Source organism: Amphibalanus amphitrite, unplaced genomic scaffold, assembly GCF_019059575.1.
Source record: "Amphibalanus amphitrite isolate SeventyFive unplaced genomic scaffold, NRLGWU_Aamphi_draft 000066F_arrow, whole genome shotgun sequence".
NCBI lineage: Eukaryota > Metazoa > Arthropoda > Thecostraca > Balanomorpha > Balanidae > Amphibalanus > Amphibalanus amphitrite.
In genome coordinates, this window is record NW_024881562.1 from 321,873 (window position 1) to 337,517 (window position 15,645).

Below are 15,645 nucleotides of genomic sequence, written 5' to 3' on the forward strand. Positions count from 1 at the left end.
GTCTCTGCCGACAGGAGTGATGCCCACTGAAGTGAGAAGTCTGCCGCGAATCCGACCTGCCGTGACATCTGAAATAGTTTGAAAGAACATTGAACTCCGCTTTGAACGGTCTCTATGCCGAATTCAACCCTCGCTCCAACCCAAGCTCTCATCCGATCTGGAGCTTATTGTTTTGTTTTGTTGGGTTAGGCCCTTTCGGTCTGACGAGACCATTTCAGGGCCGGAAGGATGATAGGAATTAGGGGGAGACACTGGCCTGGGCAGACACCCTAGAGAGTCGCCGGGGCTGAGCCCGTCCGAAAGGACAGGCCGACCAGCCCCCTAAGCACTCCCTGCACCCGGCTACGGGGTGCGCTCCCTCGGGAGCAGCGGTGCCGCTCCAAGGGAGCAGCCCGCATGAGATAAAGGTGCCTGTCCAGCCCGGAGTGGGGGTTGCGGCGTGGAGGAGAAGGATTTCTGTGTCCTGAGGATGGAAGCGATGGAACGGAGGGCTACTAACCCCCCGATTCGACCCCTACCAGTTCTGATACATTCCCCGGTCCCGTCCTCCCGGACTCCCTCCTCACCCATAAGCTCTGCGAATCCTCCGACGGGCACGCGGCATGTGCCGGTGACGAACTGTAGCAGCCGGGCGCGCCGCTCGTTGTCGCTCTCCTTGACAAACTGCCAGAACCACTGCACCTGCTTGCTGTTGCGTGTGTAGTGCCGGTAGATGGTGTTACGCTGCCAGTCCTACAGACGATTACAGAGACAGAAGGGTGGGTGATCAGGCGGAGAGACTTGGTAGATGAACCATGTCAATTTTTCGAAAGCAACAAATAAAACGACATTAAGTGGAAAACCCTAAGGTCTAAACAACAACATCTTCAAAATGACGATCATCCGGCCAGCTCATAAAGGAGCCAAAACGTTCTGGATCAATGCCAGTCTTCATTGCTACCTCCACGTCTGCCGGGCCGACGCCGTCGCTTCAGACACTAACCTGAACATCGATCTCCTGCATTCCACAGAGCATCAGCTCGAGCTCTCGCTCGTCAAAGTACTGCAGCCACTCGAGTGGCACCACCTCGTTGAACCCCTCGAGGAAGGAGCGCGTCTGCTCCTCGATACCGCGCGTCATCCGCCACGAGGTCACCAGTCTGCGGGGGCACAGATGGGTCACATGGGTCAGCACTCAGGGAGGGTGACAACTGACAAGGTCAGTTTACACACCCAAGTCTCAAATTAAGACAGCAGCCTATCGCAACAAAGCTAAGTCATGTATAAATAAATAATGATAGGTGATGCTCAACAAGGATACTATTTTTTTTACTCGATTTCTAAAAAAGAAGACTGAAATGTGACTACCTCATGCAAGGTATTTGGTGATGGAAGCGCCATCAGTGCAGACATACTATAATATCAGCTGCAATCTACGACAAGCTGGCCTAAGTATCCCGGCGCGTTCACCCACTTGATATACTCCTCCTTGTTTTCCTCAGTCACCAGGATGTCGTCGCCACCCTCCTTCAGCTCGTGGTGCATGATCTTGCCCAGTTTCTCCCAGTCCACCGAAAAGTGCATCTCCATACCTTCTGGGGCACAGGGTCACGGCGGGAGAGTCACACAAGCGGCACGGGGCGGGTCGCATACAGTCGGCTGCTGATAACTTGGGCTGTTCCAGAATGGCAGCATTCTAAATTAAACTGAGGGCGTTTTCCGTAGTGGTGTTTTAGACCGGGAAACAAAACGGGCCCTCCCAAACGATCAAATAACAATTAATGTAAAATTGTACCAAGACGGACTGAGACGCACGAACGATAGGAACACATCCAACTCGAATGATTGGTGAATGATGAATGATGAAAACGGCATGAATGGCGTAACTCCAAGTTACTCCAAATTCAGCCTGGTTTCCTTCACTACATAACTTGTTGCCGTACAAAGAAAAACACCTGCCCCACACATGCCATCTTGGCCACACGCCCCATACGTTCCACCAGACTACTGTTCTACTGCGACAGTGAAAAGCCGTCTACGGTCCCACCCATCTCCGCCCTTCTTTCCATCCCACTCGCCCCCGGCACGCCCGCACTGACCGCACTCGTCGATGTTGTTGTCACGCAGCCAGACGAGCGAACTGTAGTACTCGGGGTCCACCGACTCGATGTCCTTGGTGGTCAGCTTCTTGTGCAACATACGCTTGTAGAAGGGCATCGTGAAGCCGCGGTAGATGAACTTGCCGTGGTACAGCGCCTGTAGGAAAGATGGACAGAGACATTATCGAAACTGGCCCTCGCATTTCGGACACAGTACACTAAGCATTGTTAGTTATTGATCTAAAATATAGGCAGGTTCAGGGCAGCCCAGAATGGCATGCATATGCATATTGAACATCAGTGAGTATTGTGTAGACAGCTGCTGGCAGCACCGTGTGTCCAAAATTGTAATGATGCGGGGAAATCCACCCATAATGAAAAGTATAATCACATCCTAAAAATATAAATAAAAGCATCCAAACGGCAGGCATGACTTATTAGCACGTGCTCGGCGATCGGTGGTACGAGTAACCATCATATACCAATTTTCTTTTGGCGCGACTCGGTCTCGACTCCTTTCACGCCCTCTGTCGATCAGCGTCCTGCATGGGGTCAGTGCCGTGATTTCTAGCTGAAAGACGAGACGGACTGATGAAGGGAGGAGACAATGGGTTTGGAGGGAAGATAATGTAATAGTGGGGGAGTGGGGAGGAGGTGGGGAAAGATGGTCCCTCCGTGATGGTTTGTCAGCAAAGGGAAGGGTGCAGTTCGTGGGGCGCCGCCGCCTGTAGTCACTTCCACGTCAGTGCAATGTCTGGCCGGCCGCTAGGTGTCACTGGGTGTTTCATATGAGTCATGGGTTCACACGATGCCGCCGCCGAGTACGTACGGGCGTTTGCGGCGCCGATGTGTGTATGGCTGTGGGCCTCGCCGTTCTAATGAATCTTACAGTCTCATCCGATCCAGTAAGGTGCCATTAGCACGTGCTCGGCGATCGGTGGTACGAGTAACCATCATATACCAATTTTCTTTTGGCGCGACTCGGTCTCGACTCCTTTCACGCCCTCTGTCGATCAGCGTCCTGCATGGGGTCAGTGCCGTGATTTCTAGCTGAAAGACGCCAAAGAAATTGCCAAATGTATGGGAAAATTAGGCCGTAGAGGTCGCGATCGCCATTCGCCGGGACACCACGCAGGTACCCGGCCGGGGTGAGCGGCGGGTACCTCGGCTGACCGCGGAGGCCGTCGGAGGGAGGTAGGCGGGGAAAGACTACCTCGGCCACCGACACTACCGAGGAGCGCGCGGCGGGCGCACGAAGTGCGGTGGCACTGACAGTGGGCAGTTTCAGGCCACGGGGAGGAGAGGGCTGGCAGGAGGTGGAGGGGATGGTGCCGAAATTAAGGAAACCGACCGTTCCGGTGGGGAGGCAGCGACGTCGAGGGGTGAGGGATAATGACGTCCGAGACCGCTTGTGGCCGCGCGGTGATGCGATGGCGGAGCTAGAGGAGCACTCGGAGCTGCTGGCGGTGGTTTGGCTGGCCCAGTCGGTGGTGTCCGGGCTGCTGCTGCAGCCTCGAGCGCGGCGCCCGCGAGACGGCTGTCGGGAACGCTGTGACGAGCCGAGTAGACCCAGCTCGGGGAGCGGTATCGCGCATGGTGCAGATGGGGCAGGCACGGGCGAGGCAGACTGTTGACACGCCACACGGCGGCGGCCGGTCGGTGCATCATCGTTCGTTCTGCGCGGGCCGGTGCGGGCGCCGCGGCGGCTCCGAAGGTTAGTCGGTAATCCTGTTTCGGCGTGGAGAGAAGGAATGGCGGCTGATTCCACCGCCGCTGCCGCAGCGGCACGGGGACCTGTAAGTCGCCCCTGACGTTAGTCGAATGAATAGGTGACTCATCGGGTAGTTGGTGCTGGGGGGAGGCTAGCCCAGTTCTGCGGCCCACTTAGTCCAGCAGAACCCCCGGCGGCAACCGGCTGGTGGGCTCGAGAAAGTGGACCGTTTGACGATCTGGTGAGTGTGGGCTCCAGCAGGTTAGTAAGGGAGACGTGACAGACAGCGGATAGGTATGGTATGGTCAGCGGACCGGTGACAGTGGGCGCTGCTCCATATCCAGCCAGCGTGCCGCGGAATGGGTACGGTCAGCGGACCGGTGAGTGCCAGACCCAGCGGGCAGAGGAGGGCGCTTCCAGTCCGCGGGCCGTGGAAGTGGGACGGTCAGTGGACCGGTGAGTGTCACTGCCAGCGGGCAGAGGAGTTCGCTTCCAGCCAGCGGGCCGTGGAAGTGGGACGGTCAGCAGATCGTTGAGTGTCACTGCCAGCGGGCAGAGGAGGGCACTTCCAGCCAGCATGCCATGGAAGTGGGACGGTCAGCGGACCGTGGAGTGTCACTGCCAGCGGGCAGAGGAGGGCACTTCCAGCCAGCGGGCCGTGGAAGTGGGACGGTCAGCGGACCGGTGAGTGTCACTGCCAGCGGGCAGAGGAGGGCGCTTTCAGCCAGCGGGCCGTGGAAGTGGGACGGTCAGCGGACCGTTGAGTGTCACTGCCAGCGGGCAGAGGAGGGCACTTCCAGCCAGCGGGCCGTGGAAGTGGGACGGTCAGCGGACCGTTGAGTGTCACTGCCAGCGGGCAGAGGAGGGCACTTCCAGCCAGCGGGCCGTGGAAGTGGGACGGTCAGCGGACCGTTGAGTGTCAGTGCCAGCGGGCAGAGGAGGGCACTTCCAGCCAGCGGGCCGTGGAAGTGGGACGGTCAGGGGACCGGTGAGTGTCACTGCCAGCGGGCAGAGGTCGCATCCAGCCAGCGGGCCGTGGAAGTGGGACGGTCAGCGGACCGTTGAGTGTCACTGCCAGCGGGCAGAGGAGGGCGCTTCCAGCCAGCGGGCCGTGGAAGTGGGACGGTCAGCGGACCGTTGAGTGTCACTGCCAGCGGGCAGAGGAGAGCGCTTCCAGCCAGCGGGCCGTGGAAGTGGGACGGTCAGCAGATCGTTGAGTGTCACTGCCAGCGGGCAGAGGAGGGCACCTCCAGCCAGCGGGCCGTGGAAGTGGGACGGTCAGCGGACCGTTGAGTGTCACTGCCAGCGAGCAGAGGAGAGCGCTTCCAGCCAGCGGGCCGTGGAAGTGGGACGGTCAGCGGACCGTTGAGTGTCACTGCCAGCGGGCAGAGGAGGGCACTTCCAGCCAGCGGGCCGTGGAAGTGCGACGGTCAGCGGACCGGTGAGTGTCACTGCCAGCGGGCAGAGGAGGGCGCTTCCAGCCAGCGGGCCGTGGAAGTGGGACGGTCAGCGGACCGTTGAGTGTCACTGCCAGCGGGCAGAGGAGGGCACTTCCAGCCAGCGGGCCGTGGAAGTGGGACGGTCAGCGGACCGTTGAGTGTCACTGCCAGCGGGCAGAGGAGGGCACTTCCAGCCAGCGGGCCGTGGAAGTGGGACGGTCAGCGGACCGTTGAGTGTCAGTGCCAGCGGGCAGAGGAGGGCACTTCCAGCCAGCGGGCCGTGGAAGTGGGACGGTCAGGGGACCGGTGAGTGTCACTGCCAGCGGGCAGAGGTCGCATCCAGCCAGCGGGCCGTGGAAGTGGGACGGTCAGCGGACCGGTGAGTGTCACTGCCAGCGGGCAGAGGAGAGCGCTTCCAGCCAGCGGGCCGGGGAAGTTGGACGGTCAGCGTACCGTTGAGTGTTACCGCCAGCGGGCAGAGGAGGGCGCTTTCAGCCAGCGGGCCGTGGAAGTGGGACGGTCTGCGGACCGTTGAGTGTCACTGCCAGCGGGCAGAGGAGGGCGCTTCCAGCCAGCGGGCCGTGGAATACGATGGTCAGCGGACCGGTGAGTGTCACTGCCAGCGGACAGAGGAGGTCGCATCCAGCCAGCGGGCCGGGGAAGTGGGACGGTCAGCGTACCGTTGAGTGTCACCGCCAGCGGGCAGAGGAGGGTACTTTCAGTCAACGGGCCGTGGAAGTGCGACGGCCAGCGGACCGGTGAGTGTCAATGTGTATGGACTTGGTGCCGGCTGGCGCACACGGTGGCCGATCGCGACCGGCCGGTGAGCCGCGCCGGTCAGTCGGTGCCGGGGCCGAATACAGGCTGCGTCGATGGACAAGTCTCTCAGTACCTTACACTACCTTACATTGCCGCACGGCCGCTGCCGGACATGAGGTGTGCATCCTTGCCCGAAGTCTCCAGAGCCAAGCAAATTTTCACAGCGGTGCTGACATCACGGGATCCAATGCTGTCCTGAGTGAAGCGTCTTGCCCAAAAGGGTGGTTGGCCACTCAGCACGGACTTGGAACTGTCTGCATTTGCTGGTAAACGGCTGGAATTGTCCATATGCTGCGTCGTGCTCATGTGGGGCACCGAGTCGTTATTCCGAGTAGGGCACGTGAAGCGATCTTGGCCGAGCTCCACGTGGCGCAACCTGGGGTACGTCGCATGAAGGCTCTAGCAAGAGGCGGCGTCTGGTAGTCGTTCATGGACAAGGTCATCGAGCGTGTCGGGAGCCTGTCGGGCGTGCCAGGAGAGCAGGCCAGCACCTGATCGCGCTGCCCTCCGCATGTGGCCCTGGCCGGATCGTGCCTTGTCACGGTTACACATCGACTTTGCAGAGCCCACGAAAGGAAGAAACGTGATGGTCGTGGTAGAAGCTTATTCTAAGTGGATTGAGGCAGAGTGCTGCACCACTGTCAGCTCCAAGTCGACGATTACTAGGCTGGGAGATGTGTTCCCGATGGGGATTACCAGACACGGTTGTGACTGACAACGCCACATCATTCATCTCATCCGAGCTTCAATGTTTTTTGCAGGAAAATGGCAGACATCACAGGACGAAAGAACCTCGCCACAGCCAAGGCAACGGACTGGCTGAGCATGCTGTGCGTGATGTCAAGCTTGCCTTGCAGAGGTCTTAAGACAACTGGGAAGATGCTTTGTCTCGTTGGCTGCGCCGTCAGAATATCACACCTTACAGCACGACCTCAGTTTCTTCCTCAGAGCTCATGGTTGTACGCAGCATCCGGAGCCGGCTGGATCTCCTTCACCCGGACATGCGGAAGGGAGTGACTGAGCAGCAGGTGAAACAGAAGGAAATCATGAAAGCAAGGTAAGATCTGAAAGAAGATTTGGTGTGTCATATCTCGTGTTTTTTTCAGAAACACGGTGTTGGGTCGCCATGGGCTGCTGGAGCGGTCGTTGGTGTCGACGGGCCAGTATCGTACGCGATCGAGCTAGAGGATGGCAGGATATGGCGACGGCATACTGATCAGTTGAGACGTAGACTAAACGGAAACACGTTTACAGAACCTCCTGCGATGACTGCTGGTGCAGCCGAGACCGTGGCCGAGCCAGGAGTGCGGCTGCAGAGGAGCTGACGCCGCCGACCCAGCTACACGCGCCTCTGCCCAGGATGTCGAGCTCCGCGTCCCAGCGACCGCCGACCTGCTAACCTGGACTGGGTCCTGCCGCACGGCGGCTGCCAGCGGAAACTTCTGTGACTGGCACGCAGGTGCCATTAGCGAAGGCGCCTGCGCCATCAGGCGATGATTGTGTTGAAGTAGCGGTGCCCCCCGATAGCGGCGGGCTGACGGCTGCGGAACAGTTAACGTCCGTACCGGCGGAGTCTGGTGCTAGCGAAGCTGGTGATCGCCGGTCGGGCCGATTGCGGAAACAAACCGTTTTTTTTTTTTACATAGTTGTGTGTTGGTGTGCGGCGCAATGGCTCATTTTCTTCGGGAAGGGCAGTGTAGGGACTTGGTGCCGGCTGGCGGCCTGTCTGTGTGCACTGACATCTGTGCACACCCTTGACGCGTCCCTGCGTGGACGCTGACCGCTGTGCACGCTCGGCGCCTGGGGCACACAATGGCCGATCGCAACCGGCCGGTGAGCCGTACCGGTCAGTCGGTGCCGGGACCTAATACAGGCTGCGTCGATGGACAAGTTGCTCAGTACCTTACACACTGCCAGCGGACAGATGAGTTCAGTGGGAGTTCGACGGTCACCGGACCGGTGAGAGGCAGATAGGCGCGAGTTCCGGTGTAGGTGTGACGATCAGTGGACATGCCCGTGGCGGCAATGCAGCATGCAGTCATTCTTGCACCCACAGAGTGGCATACGGCCAGCAGTGACCTGACTCCAGTCCAGATGGCCCGCTGCAGACCCGGTGCAAGACGACCCCCGATCAGCTGCGGACCTGCGGTCCGGGTGCCAGGCCAAAGGCCGCTACGCCACGGTCACGGTCAGCTGACGTCACGGCGAGTGAGTCACCCGGGCCGCCTCACGGCGCAGATGACGGTTACGTAATGACACGCCCGCGCCTGCGCCACTGGCGGCCACGTGACTACCAGCAGTTGCTGTCGCTGCCGCCGCGGCGCCACTAGCGCTGGAGGTGTCCACACCTACCGCTGACGTCACGATCACGCGATCGCTGGGCAGAGGTCACACGATTGCTGATCGGTCCCGCAAAGATGGCGTCAGGGTGGCTTGGCCTTGGGTGCACAGAGACATTAGGTCATGCACGTGGACAGGTCTATGAACACAACAAGATGCGAGGCTAGCAGTCTGGTGGCAGCATAAGTCGTAACTCCCTGGAATGCGGCACGAGCATAACTGCTTACACGGTCGGTGATACTGTCGGCCGTTGGAGAGCTCTGGCCTGAACAATAATGGCCGACGCGCAGCCCTGTCCTAGGGCCAGTCGGTCGGGCGGCGGAAATGCAGGATACGACCCACCTTATTTGCGCCTAGTGGCAATCTGCAATCGTCGGCAGGCAGCACAAAGATGGTCCCTCTGTGATGGTTTGTCAGCAAAGGGAAGGGTGCAGTTCGTGGGGCGCCGCCGCCTGTAGTCACTTCCACGTCAGTGCAATGTCTGGCCGGCCGCTAGGTGTCACTGGGTGTTTCATATGAGTCATGGGTTCACACGATGCCGCCGCCGAGTACGTACGGGCGTTTGCGGCGCCGATGTGTGTATGGCTGTGGGCCTCGCCGTTCTAATGAATCTTACAGTCTCATCCGATCCAGTAAGGTGCCATTAATAACAACCTCAAACCCAAACGCCTAGGAGCAAGAGAAACACAAACCTCGCAAACTTTCACAACGTGCCAAGACAACCATTCGAATAACCAAAATGTTCAAATATATGACACGACTTAAAAACCTTATGTATCATCCCGAATATCAAAATCAGTATTTAATATTTCTACATCATTTTCTCGAGACACATATCAAAACAGTGCTTTAAACGGGTCGAAGTCAAGTTTTACGAAAATAACGACATCCTTTCCGGCCTTTTTTCTACATCTTCCCCCTAACATAAAATGAATTTAGCCACACTGTGGCAGCAGCCTGGTCAGTTAATGTCGGCGCCTCTCATTTCTTTCACCAGCCCGAAGACACAAATCTGGTCTCCTCTTCCCACAAATAAGTAATAAACGGACACCGATCGCCTCTCATCCCTCCCATCATGCTTTTTTGCTGTAACTGGCCCAGTCGGTCGCTCCCTCACCATAGCGATGAAGCGGCCGATGAACTTGAAGTACATGAGGTGGTCGGGGTTAATCTCGGACGCCGGGTTGATCTCCAGGCTGTAGTTGTTCTTATTGGCGTACTCGAACATGCCGTACATGGGGTTCAGAAGCTCGTGGGACAGCATGAAGAACCACTCCCTGTGAAGATTGAGAACGGAGAACACAGCCGTCAGTCTCAGATCCTCACCACATCTGAGAGCAGAAGAACTGACCCAACGACCTAAGGAAATCAGAATCAGTAGGGGAGAGTGGGGCACATTCGTGCATGGGGCACATTCGTTTTCAGCAGTTTATGGAAACACGATTGACTGCACGAGCTCAAGGTAAATTATGGAAATATGTCTATCATTGCCGCCCTTCGTTCACCGTAGAAGACAACACTGTACCTGCTGTTATGCTTGATAAAAACGCAAATTTGTAATATTCGTGAGCTTTCCAAACTTTTCTCATATCATCCATTTTCGTGATCCTGAGTCGGAAATGTGGTTCAGCTTTTCAGAATTGGGGGCAAAGAAGCTCACTCTATTCACGGAACTGCTGGAAACTTGTTTGTTGAAAAAGTGTCATTTTTCAACAATAAATTTTTAATTATATTACAAATAACGTTGTGGGGCAGGTTCGTGTACGCACTGCCTGGGGGCACATTCGTGCATATTTTGTTTTTGTTTTTTGTGATTTATGACTTTATCTGTAGTAGGTATGTTTCACTAATGACGCTCGACTGACTCAGTCTCGGCTGCTTGCGACGTCGGTAATTCAGGCGAACTTGGCGAGGTCACGGAGGCCGGCAGTTGGCACATTCTTGTTGGCCAGTCCATTTTTTTTCTACATATGTTGTGCAATGCATTCTTGTCGAAAGGAATCAAGTGAAATGACCCCCTGCCAATTTCCTTTGGTAAATTTCTGGTAATGCCCGGTAATTTCTCGGACTTTGCAGGGTGCACTGAAGTGCCCCATCCCCCCATCCCTTGCACGAATGTGCCCCATAGGTGGGGCAGTTTCGTGCAAACGTTCAGAGCTATTAAAAGTCATTTTTTCTAAAGGAAGCAATAATTTTAGAGAATAACTTTTAATGAGAAAAAATATCTGCAATAGTTCCTTTCCATACTACAATCGACAATTTTGCCGATGCACTAACCAAAGAACAGATATACGGATTTATCCATTTTCTGCACGAATGTGCCCCACTCTCCCCTATAATCACGATTGAAGGCAAAAATAATATAGCGCTACCCGGAATACCAGGCTATATAGTTTCAGACATGCCTCCTTCTCCTTTCTCCTCCTCTCTTCTCTGTCGCCGTGTCAAATCGCCGAAATCAAGCCCCTTCTTCCTCTCACCATTTCATCCCACCTTCCTCTTCCCTCTCCTCTCTCTCCCTGCCTACGTAGAGTCCCCCCTCGTCTTCCAATCTGCCCCCTCACTCACCGCGCCACGCCGCCGTAGTCGAGTCCCTCCTCTCCTCTGAAGATGATGTACAGTTTGCGCCTCAGTTCGTACGCCGGCAGCCGCATGATCTGGTGGAAGCTCTCGTCGAATAAGGTCTGACGCGACACCGAGATTTTGATGTGACTCGGCAGCGCGTTCGAGGAGCACAGGTAGCGGAACTGACCTAGTTTCCAGCGGAACGAGCGCTCATAGGCGATCGGAACGCCGTACGCGCCAACCGGTCTGTTGGAGGGGGGGGGAGGGCGGTCAGTCAGTTACAGCGCGACGGGCAGCCGGGCGGGAGTCAATCAAAGCGTAGCAACAGGCATCACGGGATGCCAAGCACCCTAAGTAATGATCTCGTAATGGTAAATAGTAGTGACGATCTGAGAGCAATGTCAATAGAACGCACATATCAACTTCAGCGAAAGTATGAATTGCCAACTGAGCCCAATAATAATATAATGATGGTAATGATAATAGTAATGATGGTATTACACAAATACATTTATCGGCAAGTTTTAACAAAGAAGCAGATACTTTAGACGAACAGTGGAGAAGAGTGAGAGCACCCACCCCTTGACGGCGCCGGGCCGCGGGTCGTCGAAGGTGGTGGTGCGCGTGTTGTGGTCGACAAAGTAGCGCATGTTGTCCTTGGTGTAGCGCATCTCCCAGCCGGGCAGCAGCGGCTCCTCCTGGATCACCTTCCTGCGATACGGTAGAGAGGGAACATCAGCCGCCGGAACAGGCTCGGAAGTGGGCGCACTGAGGGGTAGTGTCTGCTACGGAATAGGAGTTATGGGATACGCGCAGCGCCCGCATTTTAGCGACATTTAGCGCGTACGAAAGGACTTACAACCATAACCTACAGCAGTCTAAAACATACCCTCGTTAGGTGGTCTCAGACAAAAAAAAAACGCTCGTTCATCCAGCATTACAACCCTCGGATGAAAATTAAAATAGCCAAACCCTTCGATTCTCCGTCCCAAAGCGGCCTAATAACCACAGCTGTTATTATCTCACTCCAAGTTCTATAATACCCCCGCCACCCCCACCCACAGCCACCGCGCCCGTCCGTCCCGCCACTAACCCCTGTGTGCGAGGGTCCTCCCACTGGGTGGTGCGGTTCTTGTGGTTGACGTAGTAGACGCGTCCGTTGGGCTCGATGCGCTTCTCCCAGCCATCGGGCAGCGGTCCGAGCGGGTCCTCCTCGCTTGTGGCGGCACCGTTGGCGCTGGCCGCGCCGCCGCCAGCCGGGTACAGGAAGCGCATGTTGCTCTGCTTCATCACCTGGGACCGCTCGCCCTGCCACTCCTGGTAGTTGCTGTGGGCGGAAGGGAAAGGCCTTAGAAGGAAAGCCTAGACAGACACTGAGAGAAAATTGAGGCCAATGGACATGTTGAAACGATCGCTCTGTCTCAAAATTGCTGCACATCGGAGATAACAATGACATACGTAATACTGCCTGACGGCCGGGCCACACTAAGGAAGGTTGGATGGCAGAACTCGCATCGCTGACCATTATCAGTGGTCTCAGCATCAACCGCTGAACAGGTGTATCAGTTCAGCTGCGGGAGTCATCCAAGTCACTGAACACAATCACTGAGTCTAGGAGGCACACATTCTTGGGGCAAGTTTTGAGACACTTTTTTGAGGGAAGTCAATAACAAATCCTTACACATTTATTTTCAGCGAAAAGGCTCTATCATTTTGATAAAGCCTTCCTCCCCCCCCCCCTCCTCCCCTACACACTGCTCCCTCATATCCCCCCGCGAAGAAACCCCTCTCACCGGAGGCTCTCGACAGTCGGCCGCTGCCAGGTGGTGGTCCTCGTGTTGTGGTCCACGTAGTAGACCCTTCCGCGCGGATCGCGGCGCATCTCCCAGCCGGGAGGCAGCGGCTGCGGTCGCTCCCACGTGGTGCTCCGTGTCGTGTGGTCGACGTAGTACCGCCGGCCCAGAGAGTCGATCCGCACCTCCCAGCTGCGAGCGGAGCGGGAGAGAGGGGCGGTCAGACGGGAGACGGGTAGTGTCGAAGACAGCATGCCGACAGGAATAAGCAAAGAAGAGAAGTGATGGAGTAGTCCTTTACGACTCATATACATACACACAAACAAAGGCGTTGGCCCTACATAGAAGTGCAGGTGAACGTCAGCTATCAGCATCACCAACTTCAAAATCTGAGTAGACTTCGCCATGCTAATCCCCGCCCTGCCTTGAACACTGAACAGTCTATCTCCCACAGCCCAGAGCCTTATCGCCCCACCCTACCCCATGACTCCCACCCTACCCCATAACTGTCCCCTCGGCCGTCTCACCCGGGCGGCAGCGGCTCTTCCTCCTGCTGCGCCGACCCGTTGGTGGTCCGACTGTTCTGTTTGGGTGCCGCCGAGGCCGCCCCGCCGGCCGCCGGCCGTCCCCCGGCCGCTCCGGAGGATCCGGAGGGACCGGCCGGACCGGGCGGCGGCGCCGGACCGCCGGACGCCGGAGCCGGAGAGGCGGAGGCGGAGGCGGAGGCGGGGGCGGGGGCAGGGGCGGGGGCGGCCGGGGTGGCGCCGTTGGCTACCGGCAGGGAGGCGGTTGAGGACGACTGTCCGCCGCCGGCGCGGTCACTGCCCGAACCCGAGCCGGACGACGGTGGAGTGCTGATACCTGGGGGAGCAGAGACGGCAAGTCAGTCAGCTGACACAGGCAGCAGAGGCAAGACGTCAGTCAGCTACTCTCATACAGTCAGCAGAGACGAGACGGCAGTCAGCGGACACAGTCAGCAGAGGCGAAACGTCAGTCAACTGACACAGCTCTCGGTGAGACGCTACTGAGCTGGGTACCGCGTGAACAGCGTACAGTGAAAAAAAAAATATTGGGGCGACAGAGCAATAGATCTACTGGCGCACAGTGGCAAAATGCTGACTCAAAGAAAAACACATTCGCATCCGAAATGTCAAACAAATACACAAGCATATGGCGTGACATAACGAGTGGCGTTGTTTTCAGTGCATCAACAATCAACACATCAATCGGCTTTCGATCCTCTTCACATGCAACACAGATTGTGCCACATCACAAGGTCAAGATAAGCAATCAGACATCGTCACCCGTGATACGCTCGCCATTAGCAGTGACGTCAGAGGCGTGGTGACGTCACAGGCGCGCTGACGTCACAGGGGCTCCGAATGCTGACTTAGTGCGAATCATACGCCAGTGAGGTGCGTTCGGCCGGCGGACGATAGCTGCAACCGGGACCTCACACAGGATGTGCCGGAACGGAACGGTGCGGGACGTCGGAGCGTTGGGGAAGGGAATCAAAGATGACAAATCCGATAGAACAGAAAGCAGGCGCCGCTGAGAACTGCAGACGGACATGAGATGTGATGGAATGCGGTGGCCATCCAGGCAAACACCAAATTTTATCCACGCGCCCAATTCTATTCGCAGACAACTAGAAAATCCTGACTTTCACAATCCCAATTTCTCTGTATTTTCATCTATGCCAAGCGCCGGGTAATTCATTCTTTTCCACTCCCTGACAGGGTGTGGCCTGCCCCGCACAGTGCATAGTTCCGCACTACAATCCGAGCGCCGCTGCTCGTGCCGCGGGCCGGCGGCTCCCCCTCCCCCCTCTGACATCGATTGACGATGATCCGCCGACGGCTGACGACGGCTGACGCAGCTGACGAACGGCGCATACACGGGTACAGGTGGTCACGGCCGGTCTGAGCCGGTAGGTACCGGTCCGTCGGCCAGGGCGCACGGACTCAGCAACGCTGTGGAAGTCGCTCGGGGGAGTCTGACACGGGCTCGACTATTGTGCTCAATTACTCAGAACGCTGTAAAAATCGGTCGTGTGCGTGGTGTACGCACTGGCACGTGCGCTACCGTTCAGGTGGAACCCAAGCACGACCTTTAAACTACTCGGAAATATGGCATGCCTTCTTGGACTGATGAGCTAAGGATTGCCTCCAGAGTCCGCATTTATCGACCTGGGCAGCTCAATAACAGTCGATCTCTCAACGACTGTCCCATTCTCAATTCTCACCACTCATACCAGAACCAGAAAGTGATAGGGTTCACCAGCGTAGGCGAGTGTCACATCGGCGAAAGACCACTCACCAGAATATTGGAATATAACCAATCGAGAATATGGCTATTGAGAATATGACAACCATTGAGGACATGGTAGCAATAGGGAATATGATATTTGCAGAATACATCGTTCATACGGCACAGGAAGACCCTGGTGCGGCCTCATTTGCAGAGTGCAGACACCCCTATGAGAAGCCTTAGCGGAATCGATCCAGCAGTGGCTGCTATCGCATGCATCAAAATGTGACCGTGCGTGGCGGAATGTCATAAAGGCTCTACGGACCGTCATCAAACATCACACTGATATTTCGCACGTCATCGGGCAGAGGCGTCACGGACCTTGACTGCAGAATGCAGCAGTACGAGTATGTCCGACAATCTGTCAGTCCACCGTCTGTCCATCCTAGTTAGTCTGTCAGCCAGTTTACCATTCAGTCAGTTCGTCGGTCGGTCCGTCCCTCGGTCGGTTCGTCTGTCCATCCCTCATTCCGTCCGTAGGTCTGTCCGTCCATCTGTCCCTCGGTCAGTCCGTCGGTCTATCGCTGGGTTCGTCGTTTCGCCGTTCTGTTGATCCGTCGGTCAGTCGGGGCCGCCGCCACCAGACGATA

The 15,645-nt window shown here is 56.8% G+C and overlaps 1 protein-coding gene across 10 annotated transcripts in view; it reads right to left on the bottom strand.

Annotated features, from left to right (window-relative positions):
• Positions 1-15,645, bottom strand: part of LOC122378844 (E3 ubiquitin-protein ligase Su(dx)-like) — a 38,609-nt gene that overhangs the window by 805 nt on the left and 22,159 nt on the right. For 6 of the 10 annotated variants that reach the window (XM_043360392.1, XM_043360393.1, XM_043360388.1 and 3 more), the window contains 10 exons: positions 13,273-13,606; positions 12,746-12,937; positions 12,046-12,279; positions 11,532-11,663; positions 10,956-11,198; positions 9,505-9,664; positions 2,079-2,235; positions 1,454-1,574; positions 983-1,139; positions 567-732 (listed from right to left, as the gene is read on the bottom strand). In XM_043360392.1, the coding sequence (XP_043216327.1) occupies positions 567-732; positions 983-1,139; positions 1,454-1,574; positions 2,079-2,235; positions 9,505-9,664; positions 10,956-11,198; positions 11,532-11,663; positions 12,046-12,279; positions 12,746-12,937; positions 13,273-13,606 (1,896 nt within the window). The remainder of the gene's footprint in view (positions 1-566; positions 733-982; positions 1,140-1,453; positions 1,575-2,078; positions 2,236-9,504; positions 9,665-10,955; positions 11,199-11,531; positions 11,664-12,045; positions 12,280-12,745; positions 12,938-13,272; positions 13,607-15,645) is intronic. The other 4 variants (XM_043360397.1, XM_043360394.1, XM_043360396.1 and 1 more) reach the window with 1 other exon arrangement.